This window comes from Eumetopias jubatus, unplaced genomic scaffold (genome assembly GCF_037043125.1).
Source record: "Eumetopias jubatus isolate StellerSeaLion01/CBP00866 unplaced genomic scaffold, mEumJub1_p1.0 scaffold_1, whole genome shotgun sequence".
Classification (NCBI taxonomy): Eukaryota; Metazoa; Chordata; class Mammalia; order Carnivora; family Otariidae; genus Eumetopias; species Eumetopias jubatus.
Genome location: NW_028274807.1, coordinates 148,658,989 through 148,684,974, shown reverse-complemented (window position 1 = coordinate 148,684,974; position 25,986 = coordinate 148,658,989). Strand labels below are relative to the sequence as shown.

The 25,986-nt window shown below is 56.5% G+C and overlaps 2 protein-coding genes across 10 annotated transcripts in view; one reads left to right on the top strand and one right to left on the bottom strand.

Moving 5' to 3' along the window:
* TTC21A (tetratricopeptide repeat domain 21A) overlaps positions 1-10,599 on the top strand; it is a 30,034-nt gene extending 19,435 nt beyond the window's left edge. For 4 of the 5 annotated variants that reach the window (XM_028107024.2, XM_028107023.2, XM_028107022.2 and 1 more), the window contains 15 exons: positions 2,053-2,291; positions 3,126-3,198; positions 3,302-3,412; positions 3,744-3,882; positions 4,050-4,153; positions 5,308-5,496; positions 6,673-6,783; positions 7,477-7,558; positions 8,405-8,555; positions 8,796-8,957; positions 9,101-9,293; positions 9,391-9,615; positions 10,089-10,209; positions 10,326-10,393; positions 10,522-10,599. In XM_028107024.2, the coding sequence (XP_027962825.1) occupies positions 2,053-2,291; positions 3,126-3,198; positions 3,302-3,412; positions 3,744-3,882; positions 4,050-4,153; positions 5,308-5,496; positions 6,673-6,783; positions 7,477-7,558; positions 8,405-8,555; positions 8,796-8,957; positions 9,101-9,293; positions 9,391-9,615; positions 10,089-10,209; positions 10,326-10,393; positions 10,522-10,599 (2,046 nt within the window). The remainder of the gene's footprint in view (positions 1-2,052; positions 2,292-3,125; positions 3,199-3,301; positions 3,413-3,743; positions 3,883-4,049; positions 4,154-5,307; positions 5,497-6,672; positions 6,784-7,476; positions 7,559-8,404; positions 8,556-8,795; positions 8,958-9,100; positions 9,294-9,390; positions 9,616-10,088; positions 10,210-10,325; positions 10,394-10,521) is intronic. The other variant, XM_088021392.1, reaches the window with a different exon arrangement.
* Positions 10,600-13,650: 3,051 nt separating this feature from the next.
* CSRNP1 (cysteine and serine rich nuclear protein 1) lies at positions 13,651-25,986 on the bottom strand. 5 transcript variants are annotated; one of them, XM_028107018.2, is made up of 5 exons: positions 25,815-25,986; positions 18,773-19,023; positions 16,732-16,991; positions 15,915-16,208; positions 13,651-15,831 (listed from the first exon to the last, which is right to left on the bottom strand). In XM_028107018.2, exons 2-5 carry the CDS (start codon positions 18,981-18,983, stop codon positions 14,848-14,850), a joined length of 1,749 nt encoding a protein of 582 aa, XP_027962819.1. In that variant the 5' UTR covers positions 18,984-19,023; positions 25,815-25,986; the 3' UTR covers positions 13,651-14,847. The 5 variants fall into 5 exon arrangements, with proteins under 5 accessions (XP_027962819.1, XP_027962818.1, XP_027962821.1 ...); XM_028107017.2 differs by lacking the exon at positions 25,815-25,986 and adding an exon at positions 25,352-25,505; XM_028107020.2 differs by lacking the exon at positions 25,815-25,986 and adding an exon at positions 20,498-20,620.

Here is a 25,986-nt window from a genome sequence, read left to right as displayed (position 1 = left end):
AAGGAAGGAGGGAAATGACCAGAAAATCAGTTCCGCAGCTGTCTTTGCTAGGATGACAGATTTGCAAACTGAGGGCTTCCCTGTGAGCCAGGGGTTCCATCCGGACCCCCCAGCTTCTCACAAAGTCTACCCCAAAAGGGAGGACCCACAGAAAGCTCAGAGGAAATGTGTTTTCTAGGGCGGCTGTGCTAGGCCCTCTCCCTCCCCAGCCGCGTTCCTGAGAAAAGGGAATGAAAGTCTCATTTGAGAATGAGCAGTGATCAGATGGGGTCCAAAATGGTGGTTATAGGGAAGGAAGGAGGCGAGGGAGGGAGGAAAGAAGGAAGGAGGAGGGAAGAAGGGAGGAAAGGTAGGAAGGAGGGGGGAAGGATGGGAGGGGATGAAGGAGGGGGGAAGGATGGGAGGGGATGAAGGAGGGGGGAAGGATGGGAGGGGATGAAGGAGGGGGGAAGGATGGGAGGGGATGAAGGAGGGGGGAAGGATGGGAGGGGATGAAGGAGGGGGGAAGGATGGGAGGGGATGAAGGAGGGCAGGAAGGAGAGAAAAGGACAGGAGGAGGAAAGAGGAGAGAGGAAACAAAATCACAAGCCAAAGACAAGTGAGGGTTACACTTTGGGAGAAAGAGTATAATACAAAATAAAAGAAATATTTATTTATTTATTTGGTTGTCTTTTTCTTTTTTTAAGATTTTATTTATTTATTTGACAGAGAGACACAGTGAGAGAGGGAACACAAGCAGGGGGAGTGGGAGAGGGAGAAGCAGGCTTCCCGCGGAGCAGGGAGCCCGATGCGGGGCTCGATCCCAGGACCCTGGGATCATGACCTGAGCCGAAGGCAGACGCGTAACGACTGAGCCACCCAGGTGCCCCAGAAAGATGATTCTTGGTAGAATTTAAAAGAGATGATTTCCACCACTTTTATCAAGAGTTAAGAAGAAAAGACAGCAGACCACACGTAAAGGCAGGAATGAGGTCAAACACAGCAGCATATAAAAATGAAAACAACAACAAAAATGAAAACAAAACAAGTTGACAGAAGACCCGAGAATGTATCTGTGATCATAAAATTGTAAATGAAATAAATGTACCTATTAAATAAAGGAGGCATTAGAGTGGTTTAAACAAACAGAAGGAACCCTTACTGTCTGTACTTCAAAAACTGAAGGACCCACCCAGAATGGAAGTAAAAACATGGTACAAACATACGAAGCAAACAAAAAGAAAGCAGAGGTTGAAGAAGAAATGTCTGGTAAGGCTGAATCCAAGTCAAAAAGGACCATCATGGGGAAAGAGAGTCACTTTGTTAAATTAATCAAGGGGACAAATATAATGAAGAAATAATTCAAATAGACTTTTTGTACCAAATACCATGACATTAAAATACCTTTGGGGCACCTGGGTGGCTCAGTGAGTTAAGCGTCTGCCTTCAGCTCAGGTCATGATCTCAGGGTCCTGGGATCGAGCCCCAGGGGTGAGGGGGGCTCCCTGCTCAGCGGGGAGTCTGCTTCTCCCTCTGCCCCTCCCCCTGTTCCTGCATGAGCACGTGCGTGTGTGCACACGCGCTCTCTCTCTCTCTCAATAAATAAGTAAAATCTTTAAATAAACAAATTAATAAGAATAAAAATAAAGCATACATTTGGCCAAAAGCAGGAAAGTCCAAGGAGATGTGTCCATAGGTCTCCAACAGGAAGGAATCGCCAGCAGATGTCGAAGTGCTAAGGAACAGGCTGGTTCCTACAGCTGAAGGTTTCTGTACCCCCAGCTAGCCGGGCACCTTCCCCCTGCCATCCCCCGGGAACAGCAGTTGTGGACATTGAAGGGCTGTCTCTCCCTTCTGCCACTGGAGCCTCTCTGCGGGTGGATTTGAGCCATCCTACCCTTGGCTTCCATGTAGCAGGACTGCTCCCAGCTGTCTCTCTGTTTCCTTTCTCTTTCGGGGTCAGGAGTGGAAAGAGGGATCACTTTAAGTCTCCTCCAGGAGGTTTCAAGTGTTGTCAGGCCACCTGTGGTGGGTGACAGCTCACGGAGGGTCTATTGGGTTCCCATGTCCCAGCATGAGGCCACCAAGGTCATGCAGGATGCCATCAACGAGTTCAGTGGCACACCAGAGGAGATCCGCATCACCATCGCCAATGTGGACTTGACCCTGAGCAAGGGGAACGTGGACATGGCACTGAGCATGCTGAGGAACATCACGCCCAAGCAGCCCTGCTACATGGAAGCCAAGGAAAAGATGGGCAACATCTACCTGCAGACCCGCAAAGACACCCGCCTCTACATCGGCTGCTACCGGTAAGCCCCAGGCAGTGGCACCCTGCCGGCCTCAGCTCCAGCGGTGTTTTAGGGAGTGTTTCCTCCAGATTATGTTTCTTCCACCTGGGTCTCCAGTCCGCGCCCTCCAGGTGTGTTAGATGCAAGTACAGGATTTCCTGTGGGTCAGAATTTGAGTGTGCTCAGTCAGGCTGGCTCATTGCTGAGTCCTGAAGATCCAGAACTGAATCTGTCCTTTGCTGCCCTGTGTGGCCCCACATTCTGGTGGGAACCATGGGAATGTGCTTCTGCCCTGGCCCCTGACTCTGCCTGTCCCTGAAGAAATGTCCAGTGACTTGATGTGGCCGACGAGAGGGGCAAGAGTGGGGAGAGCTGGGATTAGAAGCCCTGTCGATATACTTTGACACTGGGGCCTCCAAAGTACCTTCCCAGCCCCTCCCTCAAGCAAAACTCTGCCTTGGCTATCCAGGTGGGAGGCGGTGCTAGGGGTGGAGGTCGGGGCGGGGGGAGGGGGAGGTGAAGCCAAGAGCAGTGGGAAACCAATAAACAGTGGAGTGGTCACATGGAGTTTTAGAAAGTGCAGGATGCCTGCTTATACAGAGGGGTCTGGCGGGTGGGTGGGGGGTGTTTAAGAGTGGAGGCCAGAGGGGTGGATGGAAGCTCTGGCATGATCCAGAACACAGACGAGGAGAGCCTAGACTAAAGTGGCTAACACAGGCCCTCATACACAGTGGGCTTTCCATGAGTATTAGGTGATGAATGGCTGAATGAATTAGTGGGAAAGAAGAGGAGAAGGTGGATTCAGAAACATGAAAGATGTACAGGTCTGAGCTAAGTTTTTGGTTGCTTTTGCAGGGAGCTCTGCGAACACCTGCCTGGTCCCCACACCAGCCTGCTACTGGGTGATGCTTTCATGAACATTCAGGAGGTGAGTGAAAGCCTCATGGCCTTGCCAAGTGGTCCCCTGATCTCACGTCTCCAGTGGGAGAGGAGACAGAGAGAGAGAAACCTCTGGATACTTTTCCCACCAGCCCGAAAAGGCCCTGGAGGTATATGAGGAGGCCTATAGAAAGAACCCACACGATGCATCCCTGGTCAGCAGGATCGGGCAAGCCTATGTGAAGACTCACCAGTACACCAAGGTCAGGCTAGTTTGGAGTGGGGAGGTGGGGGCAGCCCAGCAGGGAAGAGGGAGGAGGATGCACGGGTAGGAGGATCTGGATGGGAGGGGAGTGGCTGCGTTTCCACCCTAGCTCCCTGCTGAATGGGGTACCCAGGGGAGAATTCAGAAGCCAGCCACCCACCCCCAACACACACTCCTGCTCAGCTTGAGCCCTCTGCAGCTTCCATCTCAGGCTTCAGGCTTCTGTGTTCTGGAGGGACACACAGGTGTGGTGGCCACCGAGGGAACGCGGTGTGAGGCACTCAAGGGTAGAACCAAACCCAATGCCAGTATTTCCTGTTTGCCATAAGGCAATTAATTATTATGAGGCTGCGCAGAAGATCAGCGGACAGGACTTTCTGTGCTGTGATCTGGCTGAGCTGCTCCTGAAGTTGAAGAAATTCAATAAGGCGGAGAAAGTTCTGAAACAAGCACTGGAACATGACTTTGGTGAGGCCATGTCCTAAAGTCTCTCCCCCAGCATACTGTGCCCCCCTCTTGCCCCCCCCACTCTTGTCCTGCAGAGTGATGCAGGGGTCCTGAGCCCAGGCCCCTCCCTCCCCCATCCCCGGCTTCCCAGGGGCCAGAGAACACTGATTTGAGTTTCCATTTTGCAGTCAAAGACATCCCGACCATGATGAACGATGTCAAGTGCTTGCTTTTGCTGGCAAAGGTTTATAAGAGTCATAAAAAGGAAGATGTGGTGGGAACTTTGAATGAGGTAATTGACAACAGACAACAGACTCAAGCTCTTTAGCTGCCATTTCCTGACGGGAGCTATAGAAGGAAGGATAGGACTGCAGGTCTGGAAGGCTCCAGGGCTGGCCCTCAAAAGAGGACCTAGGTTCACCTCAGACTTCTGCCTCCCATTTATTCCCACACCTGCGCTCTTCGTTGATGGTGCTCCAAAGTGCCCGAAGGCCAGCTGGGCCGGGCTGGGGAAGGCAGGGAGGAAGAATGTGCCCTTATCCTCAAGGATGCTGGTGGTGATAATACTGCACAATGCCAGTGGGTACAGCACTAGGCTTTTTGCTTTCTTATTAATTCTCACAGTAGCCTTTTGAGATAAGCACTGTGACGTTCCCGTTCCACAGATGAGGCTCCAAGAGGTTAAGAAATGTGCCCAAAGTCACACTGCTAGTAAGTGGTGGAGCTGAGATTGGAACCAGGTCTGACCTGATCCAACCGAAGCTCTTTCCCCACTGGGCTGCCACAATGGCACACTTCCCAGCCATTCCCACCATACCTTCCTCACTCTTTCTAGCAAGGGCATCACCAGCCACTTGTTCCTGGGGGGCATTCTGTGGGTGTAGGAGTGGAGCCCACTCTCACTGCTGGAGATGATTTATTCTCTTGCTTCCCATTGGATTCCCACTCCTGTTTGGCCCTTAGAAAGCCCAAAGCTTAACCCTGGCGTCTTCGTTCCTCTCGTTCTGATGCTCCCCGGTTACTCGCTTGATCCCCTTATGTCATGGATATTTGCAGAGGCTGCCTCAAATTCCCGACAGGGCAATATTCAGTGCAAATAGGTCTATCAAACCCCAGCCTGCTCTGAGCACTTACTGTGTGCTTGCTCTAGCGCCAATTAGACACAGGAAGTAGCAGGGTATCATGGAAACAGGTAAACAAGTACAGTCCAGTGGAGTGTTTTGTTTGGGTGCCTTTGCTTCTACTCCTGCCCCAGAGGCAGAGCCAGCTGAGTACTCAGCCAGTGGCCTTGCCTGTCCAGAGTGACCCAGATTTGCTCAAGGGCACTTGAGATGCCCTTTCTGAGAATCTGCTGACACAGAAACAAGAGCGTGGGGACTTGTGAATTGGCCTGAGATCTAGCACATCAGGCTCTAAGTCTGATCCTGAGTTTATTGGTCTCCCCAGGCCATGGACCTCCAGTCTCGGATACTGAAGCGTGTTCCACTGGAGCAACCAGAAATGACCCCCGCCCAGAAGCAACTGGCAGCCTCCATCTGTGTCCAGTTTGGGGAGCACTACTTGGCAGAGAAGGAGTTTGCCAAGGCAGTGCGGTCTTATAAGGATGCCCTCTTCTACTCGCCTGTCGACAATAAGGTGGGGTCCTCAAAGCCAGAACCTGCCCCTTCTCTTGAGCCATGACGTCTTGCCGAGACCCCTGCCAAGGGGTAGAGGCCAGGTCCTTTCCTGGGCTGCCCTGAGGAGCTGCAGGTGTAAGGTCTGGAGCCACTGGTGTGGGGAGCCTGCTCTAGCTGACCCCGGGGCCCTCAGCCATCACAGCCCTTGGACCAAGGCTGGGAAGCCTCCTTTTGGACAGCCATTGTGGGAGGCAGAGCGGGAAAGATGCTGCCGGAAGTCATGTTAGTCTGGCATTTCCAGGTCCCCCTTGGAGGTGCGGACACAGTGAGAGCTGTAGCTGCCAGGGGCCTTCAGGCACAAAGCCAGACTAAGCTGCCAAGGAGGTTTAGGGTCATGCGGGAGGTATGGCCCACATGAGGCAACGGTGGCTGGAGTCTATACTAGGAGAACGGAGGAAGAGCTTAGTGCCACTCTGCTAAGTCATTCATTCATTCATTCATTCATTCATTCAACACACACTCATTTGGGGCACCTGGGTGTCTCAGTCGGTTAAGCGTCTGCCTTCGGCTCAGGTTGTGGTCCCAGGGTCCTGGGATGGGGCCCCACAGGCTCTCTGCTCAGCAGGGAGCCTGCTTCTCCCTCGCCCTCTGCCTGCCTCTCTGCCTCCTTGTGCTCTCTCTCTCTCTTTCTGTCAAATAAATAAATAATTAAAATCTTTTTTAAAAAACAAAAACAAAGCATGCACTCGTTTAACAGAGATCTCATATGCGCTAGGCTCAGTGCTAGGCCCGGGAGACAATGGGCCAAGACCTGTCCCTGCCCATAGACTGCCTCAGGCAGGGGGACAGATGAGCACGCTTGCAGTTCCAATGCTACACGAAACGTGCCTGCCTGTGGGTCCGCACATTGTGGGAACTCAGAAGACGGGCACCTGGCTCAGAGTCTGGGGCACAGAAGGCGGCCCAGAGGCGGTTCAGTCAGAGCCGGAGAAGTATGAGTTACCCAGGCCCCAAGTGTCAGAGGTTAGTTAGTAAAACACATGGTATGATTGGAGTACTGGTGAGGGAAAAGGGGAAGGCCAGAGACCTATTGTGAAGGCAGAACTAAGAGAAATGGGTGATGAGAGCGGGAGACATCAGTCTCCCGAGTTTTCCCATGATGCTCACTGGTCGATTCTGTCCGGTTTTGTCGCAGGTGGTGCTGAAGCTGGCGCAGCTCTACCTCCTGCAGGGGCAGTTGGACTTGTGCGAGCAGCACTGTACCATCCTCCTGCAGTCCAAGCAGAACCACGAGACCGCCACAGTGGTATGCGGCCACCGAACCTTCTGCCTGCCCTCCCCAGGCTCCCTGTGACTGCCTGAGGGCTGCTGCCCAGCCCCAGAACTCAGAGGCCTGGCCGCCCCGGCAGAGGGGACCGAGCACAGGGGCTGGCTGCCCTTCACGCAGCAGGGGGTGGGCTGGCAGCCGGGGCCAACATCATGGGGGCGACGGGGAGGCTGATTCCCTCCCGGGGGCGGTGGGGGGGGGAACCACACCCATAGTTGGTGAAGGCAAGGGTGGGACAGGTTCCTGGGTTTACAGAAGTGTGTGGGAAAAGGCCTCTCCTGTCTTGACTTCTCTCCTCCCTAACACCCAGCCAGCCGCCAGGACCCCCCCACAGAAGAGGGGAGCCCTCATTCCGCCTCCACTGCCTGTGGCTGGCAGTTCTCAGACACGGGCCGAGGGGCTGGTTCTGCTGCCTGTCAAAGGGTCCCACTGGTGTCCACCCCTGGGCTTATCTTCCAGCTTCAGTCCTCGCCCCAGCTCCCCCCCCCCGCCCCCCACCCCAGGCAGGCCCTTCCTTCTGGGCTCCTCCTGTGGCTGCTTCTCCCTGTGCCCAGAGAGGCTCCCCTGGAAGTCCTTTCCCACCTGCCCTATCCCCAACCCCCGGCCAGCCTCCCCACCAGTCCCCTGTGAACTACTGCCAGGAATTCCAGAGCACCGTGTGTTTTCTGATAGATGATGGCTGACCTGATGTTTAGAAAACAGAAATGCGAAGCCGCTGTCGATCTCTACCGCCAAGTCCTGGAGAAAGTGCCAGGTAACGGCCTGCATCAGTTCCCACCCCACAAGGGCTGCTCTCCCGGAGAAGGGTGGGCCCCCTCCCCTCCTTCCTGACTGGGCAGAGGAAGCCCCTTCCTCTCTGATTGTTCCCAGAGAGGCAGGAAACTGATAAAGCCCCGATGGAACATACTGGCCCTTCCCGAGTCCAGGGGGCCAGTTCCTGGTCTGAGGCAGGGCAGTGCTTGGCACTGGACCCAGGAGAGCCTGTCTGTCCCCGCATCACAGCCATTGGACTGGATGTGGCCCCCTTCTGAGGTCACAGCACCTGGAGGTGGCTAGAAATTCTTCCTGATTAGGTAGCTACATTTCCCCTCACTGCAGTATGAAAGCACCCCTCTTGCTGGGGCAGGGACCATACCTGAGGCTCAGACTTGAGCCCCCACAGGCCCACAACCAGCTCTGCCTAGAGGCCCAGCAGAGTGCCACTGTTAGGAGTACGGATCCTGGAGCCAGACGGCCTATGTCTAACTCAAGCTCTTCCACTCACCAGCTGTGTAACCGTTGGCAGAGAACTTCTTTGTGTCTCAGTTTCCTCATCTGTGAAATGGGAAAAATAGGTACCTCATTGTGTGGTTAATATATAGGTAAAGCACTTCATGCCAGGTACAGTACAAGCGTTCGCTATTATTACTGCTTTTCAGTATGATTATTATTCTCTCAACTTTGGAGACCAGTGGAGACATTGAAGCTGCTGGGATGTCCCTGCGCAGCCCAAACGGGCAGTGTCTGCTGGTCCCCTCGCTTCTCCATGCCTGCCCACAGTACCCAATGGGACTTAGCTAGTGGTTATCACAGCCTGAATATTTCTGCTTTCTTATTTTAGACAATTTTTTGGTATTGAATAAACTAATTGATCTGCTATGGAGAAGTGGCAGACTTGAAGATGCCCCTGCCTTCTTTGAATTGACCAAGAGGATGTCCAGCCGCATTCCTTTGGAGCCAGGGTTCAACTACTGCAGAGGCATCTACAGCTGGTGAGCTGGAGGGTGGGGTGGGGGGGAGGGAGGGGGGCTGTCCTGGCAGTTATAGGCAGGGGTTCTTCCTGGCAGACACGCTGGGCTTCTGCAGAAATCCAGCCTGCAGATCAGGGCGCTGGGAGAGCAGCGATCCAGCCCCGCTGTGTGCAGACTAAGGGAGTGGCTCCTGCGTGTCCCTGCCCTCCCTGGCCCTCAGTTTCCCTCTCTGGTTCTTGGTATTTCTCTTCTCCGCTACAGGCACATAGGGCAACCCAACGAAGCACTGAAGTTTCTAAACAAAGCGCGCAAGGACAGCACTTGGGGCCAGAGTGCCACCTACTACATGGTGCAGATCTGTCTGAACCCAGACAACGAGATCGTGGGCGGAGAGGTTTTTGAGAACCTGGTGGCTGAGAGCAAGTAGGGGCCCGGCTGACCTGGGGGCAGGGGTGCAGGGGCAGGACCCTGGGAAAGGCGGGGAGAGCCACGCGCGGCGGGGTCCAGGCCAAGTGAGGGCCCCGCGGGTTCCCGGGTTCCCGGGTTCCCGTGTCCGACGGCCGGAGCTCCACCGACAGGAAGGACTCGGAGCAGCACGGTGTGCGCACCGCGGAGAAGCTGCTGCGTGAGTTTTACCCGCACTCGGCCTGGGGCCAGACCCAGCTACGGCTCCTGCAGAGCCTCTGCCTGCTGGCCACCCGAGAGAAGGCCAACGTGGAGGCGGCGCTGGGCACCTTCATCGAGATGGCGCAGGCAGAGGTGGGCCGGCGCGCGGGGCGGGCGGCGGCGGGGGGCGAGGCTGGGGGCCCAGCGCGCCCACGCCCGCTCCCACCCCTCATCCCCACCCCGTGCGCAGAAGGACAGCGTCCCCGCCCTGCTGGCCACGGCGCAGGCCTACGCGCTGCTGAAGCAGGTCCCCAAGGCGCGCACGCAGCTGAAGCGTCTGGCCAAGGCCCCGTGGGCGCTGGGCGAGGCAGAGGACCTGGAGAAGAGCTGGCTCCTACTGGCTGACCTTTACTGCCAGGGCGGCAAGTTCGACCTGGCCACCGAGCTGCTGCGGCGCTGCGTGCAATACAACAAGGCAGGGGGCGCGCTGCCGTCGGGGAAGCGGGGACGCCAGGTGGAGGCGGGGCGCGAGGGGCGCGTGGGCGTCGGGGGCAGAGGAGGTGCGGGTTGGAACCCGGTGAGAAGAGGCCGGAGGAAAGGGGGGCATATGCACGCTAGAGCAAGATGGGAATGGGACCCGGGGGCAGGTGGGGGGAGGGGGACGGGGCAAGGCAAGAGGAGGCGCACCGGGTCGGGCAGCCAAGAGAGATGGGAAGGGTTCAGGGAGTCGAGGGGCGTGGGGGTCAGAGCAGGAGGGCTGTGGGGAAAGGGGTCACGCAAGCGTCGGGGTAGCCTAGAGGGGGCACCCAGTTGACCCCTCGCAAAGGTGGGAGATGCTGCTGGAGTCCCTGGGAGGTTCGAGTTAATGCGGCTCACCACCCTCCTTTGCCTCCCCCTCCCCCCGCGGGTTGTGCCCTGTGCTGCCACTGGGTGTGGCTTTCCCTACAGTCCTGCTGCAAGGCCTATGAGTACATGGGCTTCATCATGGAGAAGGAGCAGTCCTACAAAGACGCAGCCACCAACTACGAGCTGGCCTGGAAATACAGTCATCATGCCAACCCTGCCATTGGTAAGGCAAGCAGCCACCGTGCATGTGGGCAAGGAGGGAGATGGGCAGGAGGACCGCTACCCTGGCTCTTGGGTAGTTAGGGTGCCACTGTCTGTGTTCCCTGTGCCCCTGGACAGGCTTCAAACTCGCTTTCAACTACTTGAAGGACAAGAGATTTGTGGAGGCCATTGAAGTCTGCCACCATGTAAGCCATTATAAGCCCCTGGGAGACACTGGGGGTGGGGGTAGGGGACTGGGTGCAGTGACCTGGTCCTGCGGCAGAGACAGACACCCCTGGCCTGACGCTGCACCCCCTTTCTCCCTCTGTCCCAGGTCCTCAGAGAGCATCCTAACTACCCCCAAATCAGAGAAGAAATTTTGGAAAAGGCCCAAGGGTCTCTGAGGCCCTAGGTGTAGTCAGTGGGAGCCAGGGCGGGTGGAAGCCATCAAGCTACAGATGTTTCACAGAGGGGTTGGGAAGTGGGTCAGGGGAGAAGAGATTCAGAAAATGACATATTCTTACCCATTTCTATATTGTGTGTGGTTTGTTTGAATCATGCCTCATCGGGTCTAAGGGGCATCCCAAAGCTTTGTGTTTTTAAGGCACAAGAGGCAATTTTGCTCTGAGGAAGAGAGGGATCCGCCAGCCTAGCTTATGCTGGGCTCATTGGGCACCTTCTTCCATTTTTATTCCAGACTCTGTGAGGGAGCAGAGGGGAACAAAGAGGTGGTTTAAAAAAAAAGTTCCCTACCGCTATTGTCATATTATTATGTCAGTTTATAAATGCCTCCCCTCTCCTCTCTGGTCTCCAGACCCCCAGAGCTCAAGAAGCAACTACTCCTCCCTGCCCTACCGGCCACACCATCCTGCCCGGCTGGGACACAGACAGGAGGACCAGCTCAGGGGGTCCCAGAGCTGAGGCTCTGTGTGAGGGAGGCCATCATCCTGCAGCTTGTGAGCGCCCTTGGCTCACTCTGTCCGTACATTCTGTCTCCCCAAGTCCTCCGCTGGTCTCTGCTGGTCCTCACTGGTTTGGGACAAACCTGATTACCCGTGCCTGGTACAGGGAAATACAGCCCAAGAAAATACAGTTCCCACTTCATATTTTCTAAAAGACACTGACCAACAAATTTATCCTCCAGAAACCCTTTTCACACCTCGGGGGACACAAGCAGTGGGCCCTATTTAGATGAATTATGTTACTTGTAATGGGCAAGAGGGTGACAGAGGTCACTTTTGCTCCAGCTCCCAACACCTCTCTTCTTCTTTTTCATGATGGCAGTAATGGGCCAGTCTGGCTTAGAGGGAGGAACTCTGAACTGGGAGTCAGGAGTGTGACCTTCCCAAGACCATCCGCTCTTTGGACCTCAGTGTCCCCGTCTGTGGCAGGAAATTAGACTAGATGTGCGTGTTCCCAAACCATGATACAAATCCCTGCCAGTGATATACAGCAAACATTTTACAGTTTAATAACTATGTGTTTAAATATCATTGTTACGTAACAGAGAAAAATAACTAGCATGATGAACTCATGAATTCACGAGTGCTGTTAACTCAGAATGGTTCTAACTTCTAAGCATATCGATGTAATTGATGTAAAGCAAAATACTTAGTATGCGTAGAATGCAGCTATGGCAAAATTTTCAAGAGAAGTTGTCCAGTGACGAAAGTTTGGGAACCGAACAGGTAGGGGTTGCTTTTAGAACACACAAAATTGTCCTTAGTGGTGGCTGAGCCTTGTTTTTATAACATCCTGCTGATCACATGCATGGCCTCTTGATCTGAGTCAGTGACCTGGAATGCTTTCCCCAGGTTACTACCCTTCCTATGGGAAACCAGTCCCCTTTCCTAGCATCTGCTTTACAATCTGGTTTCTTGGGGCAGGTCATTGAGAGACAGTTTGTCTGTATGGAGAATGATGCTGTAAAGGATTGTACATTAATCACATTTTTATTGCTGTTAAAACCTAAATTGTCTATATTTATCTTAAAAAAAAAAAAAAAAAGCCCAGGAAGTGATCCTGTTGCCCTAGACGGGGAGTGGGCAGGTTCAGTCCAGCCATGGGCTGTGTCCATGGTTTAGGAGCCTGTGGGGGCTTCCAGCCAGGGAACTGGAGCGGCCAGGAGCTGCCATCCAGATCCCCAGGCTAATCAGAGCAGGGCCTCAGAGCCCTTGGTGAGGCCCAGATTTTGAATCACACATGCTGAAGCAATCTCTGCAAGAGGGTTCCCGGGAACCCTCAGGGGGAAGACAGAACAACGAAATGTACCAGGATACTCCACCCTGACAAGCCTAAGGCCTGGCTGTCCCTGGCTAAGTTGGTTACAGGGACAGGCTGCCCACCATAGGCCAGGCTCCAAGCTATGGATCCTCTCCCGGCCACTGACGATGTGGCCACGTGGCCATGTCCAGAGATAAGAGACAGATACCCAAAGAGTGACAGAACTTGCAAACAAGAGAGGATAGAACATAGAAATAGAGGCAGAAATATAAAAACAAAATGGAAGTCACAAACGAGGCTTGCATGTCCCGGGCACTCTCCTAAGTGCTGTATATATGCGAACTGAATGAGCTTATGAGGCGAGCGGTGTGATTAGTTGCACAGTATTGAGGACACCAAGACCCCGTGGTAGTAGAGGGGACATGATCTACCTAAGCCACCTTGCCAGGTAGTAGAAGAGCTGGGATTTGAACCTGGCACTCTGGGTCCGTGCTCTCACCCAATAAGCCACAGAGATGAAATAAGGAGAGCCCAGCACAGATGAGAAGGCAGAGAATTAGAGCCAGATCTGGTCTCCTTGTTTGGTCCTCCCTTCCAGCCCTTCGTATAAATCATTCCTAAGGGGGAGGTCAACCTTGCTCCTCAGGCCCTAGTCTGGGAGTCCCCAGGGCAGGGTGCGGCCTGCTCCTCGGCCTGCTCCTCATCCCGCAGCCGGGCTGCTGGGGACCCGTCAGACGGGTCTGGCTGGTGCGGATGGTTGAAGTCCTGCAGCTTCCGGTGCTCAAGTCCCCAGGGGCCTCAGCAGCTCAGCCCCACACAAGGCCTCTGCTGGCCACATCCCACTGCCTGCCCCTAACTGGGGGGGAGAGGAGGGGACTTCGCCCCCAGGGCCAGGCCCCACCTAGCTCAGTGTACCAGTGGGAAACAGCCCGAGCGAGCGGATAGCCAGGTCTCAGAAGACTGCCCTGCTGCTGCGCACCACCACCCCAGGAGACCACTGGAGAGAGATGGGTTCCTAAAAAGGGAAAACTGCTCTACCTGCCTGGCAACCTCCCAGCTGGCTTCCTATCTCCAAGGTGACAGGCCTGCATGGAAAGAGGCTCACTGCGTTGTGGCCCCCACTCCTACCCCAACATAGCCCCAGTGTCCACACTGCCCTGCGGGAACCATCTCCCCCTCCCTCCTCACTACGTCCTGAGGGTATACCCATCTCCCAGTCCCACAAATGCAGACCACACTGTTAAAAATAGAGCCTCTTTATTGGTACCTGTAAGCTCAGGTACAAGGTGTTCCCACAAGCACGCAGGCTGGCAAGGCCTCCTGGGCAAGAAGGCAGGCCCAGAGCCTGGGCTTCTTGGCACAGACATAGAGAAAAATGAATAAATTATAGTTCTAACACTCAAGGACGATACAGAAATTAGGATGCAAAACTCAGCATCAGCAAACGTAGGGCATAAAAGCCACAGGGGCTACCCCTCACCCCAGCCAACTGGCCTCAGGGCATGGGCAGGTGGCCCAGGCTGGGGCATGCAGTGCCCAGAAAGCCCTGAGACAGTAGTCAGGGGCGTGCTGTAGGCCCCAAGGCTAGCCCCTTGCCCTCTCTGGGTCCTCTCTCCTGCTTCCCTTCGACATCAGTGGGCCCAGAATAAAGGCTGTGGCCTTTGGGGAGGAAGATGGGCCAGCAGAGGGCAGGACGCAGAGGGGGCTGTGTGGGGCAGAGGCAGGCTTTGGTCATGGTCGGTCGGCCCAGCCCCCTACCTAGACGCTGTCCTCAGCCACCCGCCAGGAGCCAGGCAGCTGCCACAGGAGGGCCGAAGGGCCCCAATCCACACCTGGTTTGTACCAAAGCCCAGGTAGGGCAGGGTTGGACTACAAGGCAAAAGGGGCTCACGGGGTCTGTGCCCCGCCCCAACCCCAGCACTGCCCACCAGCCAGCGGGGAGAAGCCTACGCCTCCTAGTCTCCGAATAAATTATGGAAATAAATTATAGTCTTCACAGTCCAGAAAACACAGCCACCCATGGGTCTGGGGCTCAGGGTGGCAGGAGAAGCCATTAGAAGTGGCTGATTTCAGCCCCGTCTTGTTCGGGCTGAGGAACATATGAGACCGAAAAGGGGTCTGCAAAGCTCCAGGGGAGCCCTGTTTCCTCCTGTTCTGGGCACACACCATGGAAGTGGAAGGAGAGACTGTGTGAGCTTTGGGGGATGGGGGGAGGGGGGCCGGGGGGCCAAAAGGGAAAGCCCCCTCCCCACCCTCTCTTCAGCACAGAAAGTTACAAAAATAAATAAATCAATCCAGAGTGTTGCACAAAAATCAGGAGCGCCCGCATGGATGAGCCAGCCAACGGGAAACCCTTAACATACAGACCTCAGGGAGCCCCCAAATTACAACAAAGCAGCAACAGGGCTCTCGGGGCCGTGAAAAGGTACCCTAGTCATCACACCGGCACCGGCTCCACCAGGGGTGCTGGGGCAGTGTCCTCAAACAACTGGCTGTCTATGAAGGGGGCCAGGGCCTCAGCAGCGGGGTCCGGCAGGCCCACGACAGGCTCCAGGAAGCAAGCGCCAGCATCCCCCGGGGGAGAAAAGGCAGGCCAGGGGAAGGAGGGGGCCTCGAGGTTGTCCAGGCCGTCCGATGCCGTCCGGGAGGTGTAGTGAGGCCCGAGGCTATAGTCCGGCAGGGCCTGGAGCAGCTCGAAGGAGTCGCAGGAAGACAAGCTGAGGTCCACAGAGTTGCTCTGGCCAGCGTCCGAGCTAGGCGGCACCGAGGTGCCGGGGAGGCTGCCTTCTCCCAGCCCTTCGAGGCCACTGTTGAGGAAGAAGCTGGCATCCAGGTTGGCGTTTTCGTCCAGGATGCCCGACGCGAGGCTAGAGCTGGAATGGCCGTGGGTCCAGCTGGCCAGGCCACCAGGGTCACCAGTCCCAAAGATGTCAGCTGGGTGGAAGCAGCTGAGGTTGTCGAGGTTCCCCACCCCCCCGTCCTCCTCCTCCTCCTCCTCCTCCCCGCCCAGGTCCGAGTCACTGAGACTCAGGACCCGGGCCAGGCTGTCGTCGTCCACGTCGGGCTGGAAGCCAGGGCCAGGCAGGGCTGGGTGGGCGGTGCTGCCCAGGGCCTCGCTCGTGCCCGAAGCTGTGGAGGAGTCAGTCATGTCGCTGCTACAGCTGTTGTCTCCCAGCTCACTGCTCCCAGGGGGCTTGGCCAGTGGGAAAGCGGGGGCCAGGACCTGCTCACCGGGGCTGGCTGGGCCACCCTGGCCCGGGGCCTCCAGCTCCCCCAGGCTCTCAGCCCCCTGCTCCAGCTGCAGGCGGGTGAGCGTGTGGAGGAAATGGGTCTGCACGCGGGCCTGATTAAATTCCACACGGCCCTTGGGGTTCTCGCAGCCCTCCCTGCAGCAGCCGCAGGGGAACGCGGTGTGGTCCATCTACAAAGAGAGCAGAGCATGAGCGAGGATGCCGCGGAGCCCAGAGGAGCCCCCGCGCTCAGGCTCCCCTTCCCAGCCCATACCTGGCACTTGATGCCCGCCAGACTGCAGCTGCAGGTCTCGGGGTCACAGACCCGATCACAGCGACAGCCACAGTCCTCCCGGGACTGGCGCAGAGCCTGCAGCTCCCGCTTCTCCTCACGATCGATCCTCCGCACACCGGCAGCCCGCAGCAGAGCCCGCCGTCGCCGGGCCGGGTAGGGCTGTAGGAAGGTCATCTCCTCCAACTGGCCGCCGGCCACGGCCACAGCCAAGTCCTCTTCCACGGAGGCGTCATCAATGGTGTCCACTGTGAGTGGTACCCCAGTCTCTGCAAGCTGTACCCACGGGAGGGAGGAGGGATGGGAGAGAGAGTCAGGGGTCTTGGCCCCCGCAGCCATTAGTCCCTGGACAAATGTTCCCCACATGCTTCCTCTGGGCTGGGCATCATGGATACCACACTGAACCGGAAGGCCAAGAACCCTGCCCTCGGGTCATTTGCAAAGAGATTTCCTGTTCCTGTCATTTCCCCAGTTTGTGGACAAGCCCCCCGCCTCCCTCCGCAGCCAGCCTGACACCCCAACCCCCAATGTCACAGCAACTCCCCACCACCCCCGCGGCGAGGTCAGACAGCTTCAGGCACCATGTCCCCAGCTCCTACAGCAGACACAGGCCCTTCCACACCCCACTGTCTGCTGATAATCCGGGCAACAAGGCCCTGATGGAGCAATAGTGGCCCCAGGGGTCTCTTCCCCAAATACATCATGAGCAAACTGGCCCCCACCCTGGAGGCCCCTCCCCTCAAGGCTTGGACTTCTGAAGCCAGCGGAGGGCACGGGCGATGGAGACGAGTCTCCCTACCTTCCACCGTAGCGCCTCCAGCTTCTCCTCCTTCAAGCGTAGGCGCAGCTTCTCACGCCGTGCCCGGGCTTGCTCCTGGGTGAACTCAGCCAGGGAGAAGCGGCGGCAGGCGCTGTGGCGAGGGGCCATACCCAGAGTGCAGCCACCACGGCTGGGCACGCTGGTGAAGCCCTGGCACCGTGGAAAGTAGAAGACGGTGATGCCATCGAAGGCGACGCGGCCTGGCCGCTTCCGGGGAGCCCGCTTCAGGATGGACAGGGCTGGAAGGCATGGAGGGAAGGGGCAGGGCATTAGTTCTCTGTGAGGGACAGGACAGCAGACCTCCAGGAAGATGATGCTGAACGGCTTCTCCTCACACGTCCCGCTCTGACCTCCCACCCGAGAGAAAAAGAAACGCATCTGAGTTTGGGAGCCAGCCTGGCTGGGATTAGAGATGGTAAAACTGAATGCCGCTCCTAGGTCAACATGGGCGCTTACCAGTCCAAATGAAAGCATTTGTGAGATTAAACATCTTTCCCCTCTTTATTAGCCATTTATAGGGTCCTTATGCAGTTTCCTATAGTTTTTTATTGATCTGTAGGAGCTCTTTATATATGATATCAAAGACACTGATCATCTGTCTAACCTATCTGTGCAATTATTTTAGTCTTATTTTTGTTCAAGGCATTTTACAAAACAACTTCTAAGGTCATGTAATTAAAAATATGTTGATCTTTTCCTTTACAGCTTTTCTTGCATTTTGCAACAGGCTTAGAAAGGCTGTTATTTGGAATTGCCTTCCTAAGTTATAGACTGTATATTGATTAGTAAGCTATATATTTGGTATATTCTATACAAATATTGGTATACTATTGCTTTTAACTGAACCATAAGTAGTTACTTTAAAACAGCTGAATATTGGCAACTGCATGTATTTCAACTTAATGTATTATTTTGCCTGTCCCAATCCAACATACAGAATTCTTATTCTCTCTGCAACCTGAACTGGGTAGCACTTATTGAACAATGTTAACTACTAGTGACGACAGACAGCATCCTCCTCTTGTTCCGTAGTGGGATGGCTTCCAGTATTTCCTCATTCATTGGAATGCCAGCTTTTGGGTCGAGACACAGATTTTTAATCACTTAAGGTAGAATTCACTTACTGCTATTTTACCAAGGGTCTTAATCTAGAAGGAACATGACATTTTATCAAATGTTTTTCAGCATCCACAGTGGCTCTCCTATTTTCCCTCCTTTGATATCGCCATTGGGTAAACTCTTAAGACTGGATTTTATAAATATTAAACCATTCTTATATTGCCAGAATAAACCCACAGTTTAGTCAACATACTGTTAGGTTCTGTGTGCTAAAAATCATTCTCTTTTTCTATGTATAATACACAGATATACATATTGGTACATAAACAAAGACACCATATCCAGGGTATTAAGATAGTCACAGCAGGGATAATTAGGAAAAATATGTCTAAAAAGGCTCCTTGGGGTTGGGGGCAGCAATAATGGAAAACACAGCCGAGGAATACTGCTTTAGGGCTGTCTTTGCCATTTTTGAAATCAGAATGACACCAGCTTGAAAAATAACTGGGGACGAAACCTTTCCACTATGTTCAGGCAAAGCCAAATGGCATTTTGACAGGAGAGGGACCGGCCTGACAGGCCCCGCAGTGCAGAGTGTGGGGCGTGGGACTCCAGTGGTTCAGTTGGTAGGACAGGGTGTGCAAGCTGGAGAAACGAAACTGGAACATAAGGGAGGAGTTGGAGCCAGAGGGCCCCAGGGCCACTCAGGAGCTCCGTCCTGACCTGCAGGACTTCTAAGCAGGAAGTCCCGAGGTCGAAGGTGAAGTTAGCTGGGCCCAAGTGCCTCGGGATGGTGGACCTTCCCGAGTGACCACTGTATTACGGGAAGTGGCCAAGGTGGGGAGCCAAAGCTGTGGGGACACGACCTCCAGAGGCCTAGAATAGCTTTGTCAGGGGCCTCCCAATTTCATCTTCAGGAAGGAAGAAGGGGTGTGGTGGTTCCCAGGGGAGGGGGACTCACGGGTGAAACTCCGGGGGCCAGAGAAGTCCCGGTCAGGCAAGGGCAACTGATCCCAGGGGCCCTCCTCATCGGAGTCCCGGGCTGGGGAGGCTGAAGAGCTTGGAGAGCAGGACCGAGAAGGACGGCCCGAGGAGGACGAGGAGGAGGAGGAGCAGAGCGAGGAGGAGTCCTCATCCAGCTGGTCAAACTTCCTCTTCAGTGGCCCAGTCATGGCGGGGCAGGGGGCACTCTGGGGTCTGCTCACACACAGCCTGGAACGGAAAGGAGAAAGCTCTCAGTGGCAGGCCTGAGGGCAGGTGTGGCTGCTCAGCCACGACCAACTCTCCCCTTAGCCCCCAAGATGTCCCAGGCACCCCCACCTTGGCTCTGCGTGCGGCGGCGGGGCGGGGGGGGGGCACGGCTCCAGGAGGCTTCTTTCCACAAGCAGAGCACTGAGGTCCAAACCCTCATCCTGGCACTTGCAGACTCCCACCACCTCTGCCCAAAAGCCTTCCCAGGACGCCACCAGGAACCTTCCTCACTACCTCCTACAACCCACCTACACACATGCATACACCAGACCAACAGATGGACCAACAGACCTCAGCCAGGCCTTGCTCATTCCCCCGACAGGAATCCTGGGGGCTGACTCACTGGCTGGGTGATTCACACGGCTCGCATCTGTGTGCCTTTGTGTGTGTGAGGCCGTCTGCCACAGGCTGCACAGCCCTGTACAGTGGCTCTGCTTCCTGGTCCTCCTCCCCCTCCACCACCAACCCCCAGCACACCCACAGACACACCACCCTGCGTGCGCATACACACACACTCTCTCTCTCCCCTTCTCGCCGTCTCTGGGGCCAGGTGGACCAGGGCACTCTGGGAAACAGGCTGGCTTCCACACTGGCCCCAATTCCCAGACACAGGACTTTCCGGAGCCCCTCCCTCCTCTCCTGTGACAGAGCCACTCAGACTTTCCCGCAGAAACCCCCGCCCCACAGAAGTCCCCTGCCTCCAGGCTCAGCTGTGTTTCATGTGTCTCTAACAATCTCCTTTTTGATCTTAAAAATGCATCTACATCTTGCCTCTACTCCAATATCTAACCCTGTTTGTTTGAATTAACTTCCTATGGAAATTATTTTTTTCCTCTTACACACACACACACACACACACACACACACCCCTTTTTCCTCTTACACACACACACACACACACACACACACACACCCACCCCTACACCTCTTGGTGAAACTGACTGGTCAAGATGTCCCACTGTCTCCTGTTTGTAGCTTGGTGACTTGGGGGCGCCTCAGGACACATAGCTTACCGTGTTCTCCCCTTTGAGGGTCTCAGCCCTCAGACGGGGTGCAACTGGAGCCTCCCGCAGCCTGGCTGGCCTCGGCTAAGGGGAGAGGAGTTGGGGGCTCCCACCCCTAAATGCCTCCGCTATCCCTGGGAATTCCCAAAGGACTCAGTCCTAAGGGCTGAGCTACCTTGTCTCTCTGTGTCCTACAGGGCTCAAGCCTGGGCCCCAGAAGGTCACCAGGAAGAAGGGGAAACAGTGCAGAGGCCCTAGTGCTGGGGAGCCCCTCCCCCACTGCCATCACAGGAAATGAGAACAGGAAAAACCAACCAGAAGGCTGGCGATCTCCTCTACTCAGGTATCCTTTCTAAACACCCCTGACCCCCTTTGCCAAGCCTAGCACAAAGTCTCTGGATCCTAGAGGGTGCAGTGGTCAGTGGACTTACTGGATAAAATTCGTCCTGAGCACAACTTCTCCCCACTGGCAAGAGAGAAGCAAGAGAAACTCCCCTCCTTGCTAGCCCTTCACACTGGGCCAGGGGAAGAGAACGCACAGGTGCTTCCGGGGACTTCTCAGCGGTAGTTTCTCAGGCTTGGCACCCACAGCCCCCCTCCCCCCCCCAAACCACAAACAAAAACAACCCAGCTCCCAGCTGACCTGCAAGCTCTCCTAGGAGATGGGGGAACTCATGACCCAGAGCCAGGCACACACACATGCACACACGTGCAGACCACAGAGACACACACAAACACACGCCGGCAAACCACACCCACATACCCTGCCCCTACCAGCCCCCCTAGGAGAACCCAGCCTATCCCAAACTCCAGATGCTGTCCACACAATGCTGAATGCAATCACACACCCAAGCCCAAGGCCCACCCCCGCCAAAACCGAATGCCCACTTTGTATTTCTGCCTGGCCGTCCCTTAGAAACATAAAATTCCACAGGCCCCAAATTGAACCCCCCGTCTGTTCCCCACCCCCCATGCCATCTGTTCCTCTTCCTGTGTCCCCTATCTTAGTAACGGCACTGCCACCCACCCAGTTACTCAAGCCAGAAACCTGCAGCCATCCTCAACTCCTTCCTCCCTCTCCCTCCAGCCACATCCAGGCACCCAGCCCTGCAAGTACACACTAGCCCACTTAATGCACACAAGGCCAGGCAGAGATACAGTGGGGACTGGGGAGGCCATCGGCACAGTGTTAAGAACCTTGGCCCCAAAACCAGATTGCCTGCATTGGAACCCTGGCTTGGCCATTACTCGGCTGCGTGACCCTGGTCAAGGTCCTCAAGCTCTCGGTGTCTCCAATTCTTTGTCTTAAAACCTTACAGGGTTGGGATGTTTACAGGAATCAATACATGTCAAGTTCTTAGGACAGTGATACGTGCTGAGTGAACATATCATTCTACACTGTAAGAAAAAGGAGCTCCTGGATACAACAACATGTGAATCTCAGGGATGTCGTGTGGAATGAAAGAAGCCAGACACAAGAATACATGTGAATGAAGTTCAAGGAAAAGAAACCCCAATCAGTGATGATACAAGTCAGAACGGGAGGGAAGGGTGTTTGATATGCACCGGGGACAATCATGGGGGGAACTTCTGGGCAGGTGGGTTTCTCAAAATGTCCTGTGTTGATCTGGCTGGTGGTGGTTCCATGGATGTCTAAAACTAAAAATTCACCTAGCTGTACACACAAGATTCATATGCTTTATGCATTTCATGTATGGCTCCTTCAACTTTGTTACCTTATGTCTCTGTCCCCCCTGCTACGGTCCATGTTCCCTGCCTCTGCTCCTGCCGTCCCCCTGCAGCCACAGTGATCTTCCTGAAGATCTCTGTCACCCCCATGCTTAGGAAAGCTGGCCCTTAGGATCAAGCCTAGAATTCCACGAGGCTGAAGCAGGCCTGGCTGCTGCCTCCCCCCACCCCCCCTTCACTATATTCCAGCTGAACTTGCAGTTCCCCTAATTGCCATGACCTGCCCGCCTCCTGGCCTTTGCACAAGCTGGAACCCAGCCTACTCTCCCTTAATAGTCATTTCCAAGAGGGCCTCCCTGAAACCCCCACTCCTCACTCCTGACTACATGCCTCTCTGGGCTCCCACGGGCCCTGGGATTCCCCTACCCCCCGCCCTTCTCTCGAAGTCTTGCTTCGGCCTCACTGCCGCTCCCTCAACACCAGGCTGAGGGCCTCTCTGCCTGGCCATCCTTGTACTCATGCCTAGAACAGAGTCTGGCACAGAGAAGGCACCTAAAGACCAGCAGAGGTGGACCTCTGGGGGGTGACTGCTCAGGGCCATCTCCTGATCCTGTCACAGTTAGTTTCGGTGGGGGGGGGGCGCATTTCCACCCCCCAGCCTGCTTGCCTTCAAGCCACAGGAGGGGTGGCTCTGAGGGTAGGAAGTTCAGGCTGCAGTCAGGTGCCAACATAGGCATCTCAGGAGGCTCCCTGTTCCCCAGAAGTAAACAAATAGATATCAAGCAAGCGGATTTAAGCCAGACACCCTGGCTCTGCCTCAGGCATGTCTACAGAATGGGAATTTAAAGTGTAGGCATTATAAGCTTCAAGGCTGCTGACAGGAAAACAGGGACACAGAGAAGCTACAGCCATGCTGCAGGTTCTAGTGATGAACCCCTGGATCTGCAGACCTAGAGTGTGATGAGAACGGATCTCTTCCCTGACACTCCTCCTGGGTGGAGGGAGAAGGAGCAGTCCTTGGGTCTTGTGCTTTCCTGTCCCACCTGGGAATCCAGAGGCCGAGAGAGGCAGAGGCAGGAGATGAGAAAAAGACCCAGCCAGAGACAAGGACAGGCCAAGTCAGAAAAGGAATGAAAGATAGTGAAAGAGTCCAAGAAAAGTGTCAGACAGTGAGTCAGAGGAGGGGGGAGGGGCCCTCAGCAGCTACCCAGGAATCAAGATCCCAACCATGGCTCTGTTCCCAGGGTGAACATGGCCCCCTCCTAGGGTCCTGGAGGAAGGAAAAGCAATTCCCAGGAGCTGGCTCAGACAGAAATGCCACACCCCCGAGGAGCCCCAGAGACAGGCCCTGAATCAAAGACAGCCAGGCTTCTTCCGGGATCTGCCTGGGCCCTGATAATCAGGCCACCCTCCTGTCACCACACACAGGAGTTGGACAGCTCAGGATGAAGGGGTGAGACTTCCCCACTCTACTACTCACAACTATCTACACACTCAGGCCACAGTGTGAATCCCAGGAAGGCCACCTCACCCTGGGCACTAGGCAAACAAAGGCTCTTTGGGGGCCAGGGGGATATCTCAGGGCCTCTGGGAAGTCACATCAACTCCTCTGTGCAGCTCACCAATCCCAATGCCCCAGCTCCCCACCAGAGCTGATATTGGGGAGAGGGGGCACCTTCAGCTGCCTCCATCCACCTCCGGGAATCTGAAGAATGTGTCCTTTAACCTCAGATCCCCAGGCCTTGGTCAGGCCAGCTCCCCCCAACACATGACCCCAGACCCTCAGGAGCTATTTCCTGGGACAAGGAAAAGACACCTCTGAGTACCTCTGGCCCCCAATGGGATTGGCTAGAAAAACAACCTGGGCAGCATAGAGAGGGGAGACAGGAAGCCTTAGCACACCCCATCCCCCCATCCCTCTGAAAGTGCTCCCTGGGGAGGGCACAGTTCCTCAGCCTTGGCCTCCAGGGCCTGGCACTGGGTAGGTGCCAAATGTTTGCTGGCTACAGGAGGCCAACTGCTCCTGCCGAAGGGAAATTGCACCTGACAGCAACTGCTTCCTCCACCTAAGCAAGGCCTCCTTCCTTCTCATTCATTCATTCAACAAATATTGAGCTCCTATGGCATGCCAAGTACTGTGTCAGGCACTTGGGCAGACAGGGAGCAAGACCCACACTGGGGTTGCACTCTTACAGCTTTTGAATTTAGGGGCAAGGAGTATGTAGTTACAAAACCATCGTGAGTGCTGGGGTGGCAGGCCGGAGGGGTGCGACAGGAGGGGGAAAGCTGAGGGTAAAAACAATCTCTAGGAGGAAGGGAGGTGGAAAGTTCCAGAGGGGGCACAGCATGAGAGAGAGCCAGAATGATGAGGGGGAGGGGCGTCCTGGGACAGGTTTCGAGAGCCAGGGCTGACAGGCAGGTTTTAGCCTGAGGGCACTGGAAGCCACAGTAGGGTTTAAGTAGGGAGTGACAATACCAGATTTGCATTTTAAAAAGATGGCTCAGTCCCCGACCGGAGGGGGGGTGTGACTAGTTGGCCCCGTGCCAGGGCTAGCTAGGTGAGCCATGACAGGACAGGGAGGGCAAAGGAGAAAGGCGAATAGACTCGGGGACCTCTGGATGTGGAGCTGGAAGAGGGCAGTGATGTCAAGGATTTGGAGGCGGGTGGAGGAGGCCCGCTCCGGGGGGCTGTGAGACATCTGAGTGGAGGTGTGGGGTGGGCAGTGGAGCCGGGGAGGGCTCCTCCAGTGTCAGGAGTGTAGGCTATGTGTGTGACTGTGCCAGAGAGCCGGAGTGACTAAGTGTGTGACGGCTGCTGTGGTGGGGACATCCAAGGGTGCATGCCTGTGGAAGGGCCCCCGGGGAGGGGAAACTGAGGACCGGGAGGAAGTACGTGCTGGAGAGGGGAGAAGTGCGTGGGAGAGAGGCTACGTGTGCCCGCGGGTGTCCGGTGGGGCTGCGCCCGTGACTCACAGCGGTGGCCTCTGCGTGTGACGGTGACTGACAAACAGGTGAGCGTACGACACAATCCCTCCTCCTCCCCCCCCACCCCCCCGTCGGGGTCCGTGACTCACGGAGCCTCACTCCTCCTCACTCTTCTCTCCACTCCCTCACTGACCCCTGCCGGCGGGGGGCGCCAGGCACGCGCCGCAACCCGGCGCCCGGCCCTGGAGGGGGGGGAGCCCGAGGAGGAAGGCGACAAATGTCACCTGCTCCGGCCACGCGAGGAACTTCTGAAAAGTTCTCAGGCAACTGGGTCAAAAGGAAACTCTCCCGTGGGCGCGCGCACCCCGTCACCCCGCCACCGGCGCCAACCTCCGCTCGGCCGCCACCCGCAGCGGGCTCGGGGCGCCGCGACTTCTCGGGGTACCGGCGGCGGCGCGGGGGAGGGGAGCGGAAAACCTGCCACTCTCGCCTCTCCGCCTCCTCTCCCCGGACGCCGGCCGGGCGCGCAGTCTGGGGGCCGAGCCGGGCCGTCCCCGCCCCGGCGCCCGCTCAGGGCGGCCGGGGGCAAGTGGCAGGGACCAGAGGGGCGCAGCCCCCCGCGCGGGGCGCCCCCTCCCCGAGGTCCCGGCCCGCAACCCCTCGGCGCTCACCTGCAATCCGGGAGCTCGCCCAGGACACCGACGCGACTCGCGTCCCGGCAGGGGACGCCCCCCGCGCCGCGACCCCGTGTGCGCTCCGCCGGGCAGCCGTCGGCCCAGCCGCCCCTCTACCTCTGCGCGTCCGGCAGCGGCGGCGGCGGCGGGAGACTGGCTGCGCCCGGCCCCGCCCGCCGCTCCGCCCTCCTCGTCAGTGGAAAACTCCGGGGCTCTCAGCGCTGACGCACGCCCGGCCTCCCGCCAGGCCGCCCGGCAGCCCCGCCCCGGAGGCGCCGCCTCCCCCCGCCCCTCCCGCCCGAGCTTGGCGCAGCGGCCGCAGGGCCTCCCTGCGGACTCTGACCCCGCGCGGGCGCCGCGACCGTCCTGCGCTCCGGGTCGCCCTGCCCGTCCCCCTCCCGCAGTTTCTTGAAGTCGCCGACGCTCCCAGCCGGCAGAGCAGGGTCGCAAAGATCCCCACCTCGCCACACGGCCCCCGTTCGCGGATGGGTAGACTGAGGCCCGGAGTGGCGCGGAGTGTCCGGAAGGCCCCCCGGCGACGGTGGCAGAGCCGAGGCCTCCCCCAGGCTTTCACCTCCACCCTGCCCGAGGCAGTTGCTATCATCCAATCTAAACGTCCTTCCTCTGCGCCC

Excerpts from the sequence above, each read along its gene's own strand:
- CSRNP1 (XM_028107016.2), bottom strand. The coding sequence starts at position 19,373 with ATGAGCAAGGCCTGGCTGAG. Across the intron at positions 19,024-19,353 it reads ATGAGCAAGGCCTGGCTGAG|GCTGTGTGTGAGCAGACCCC; the intron begins GTCTGTTGGTCC and ends TTTCCGTTCCAG. Across the intron at positions 15,832-15,914 it reads TGGCGGGCATCAAGTGCCAG|ATGGACCACACCGCGTTCCC; the intron begins GTATGGGCTGGG and ends CTCTCTTTGTAG.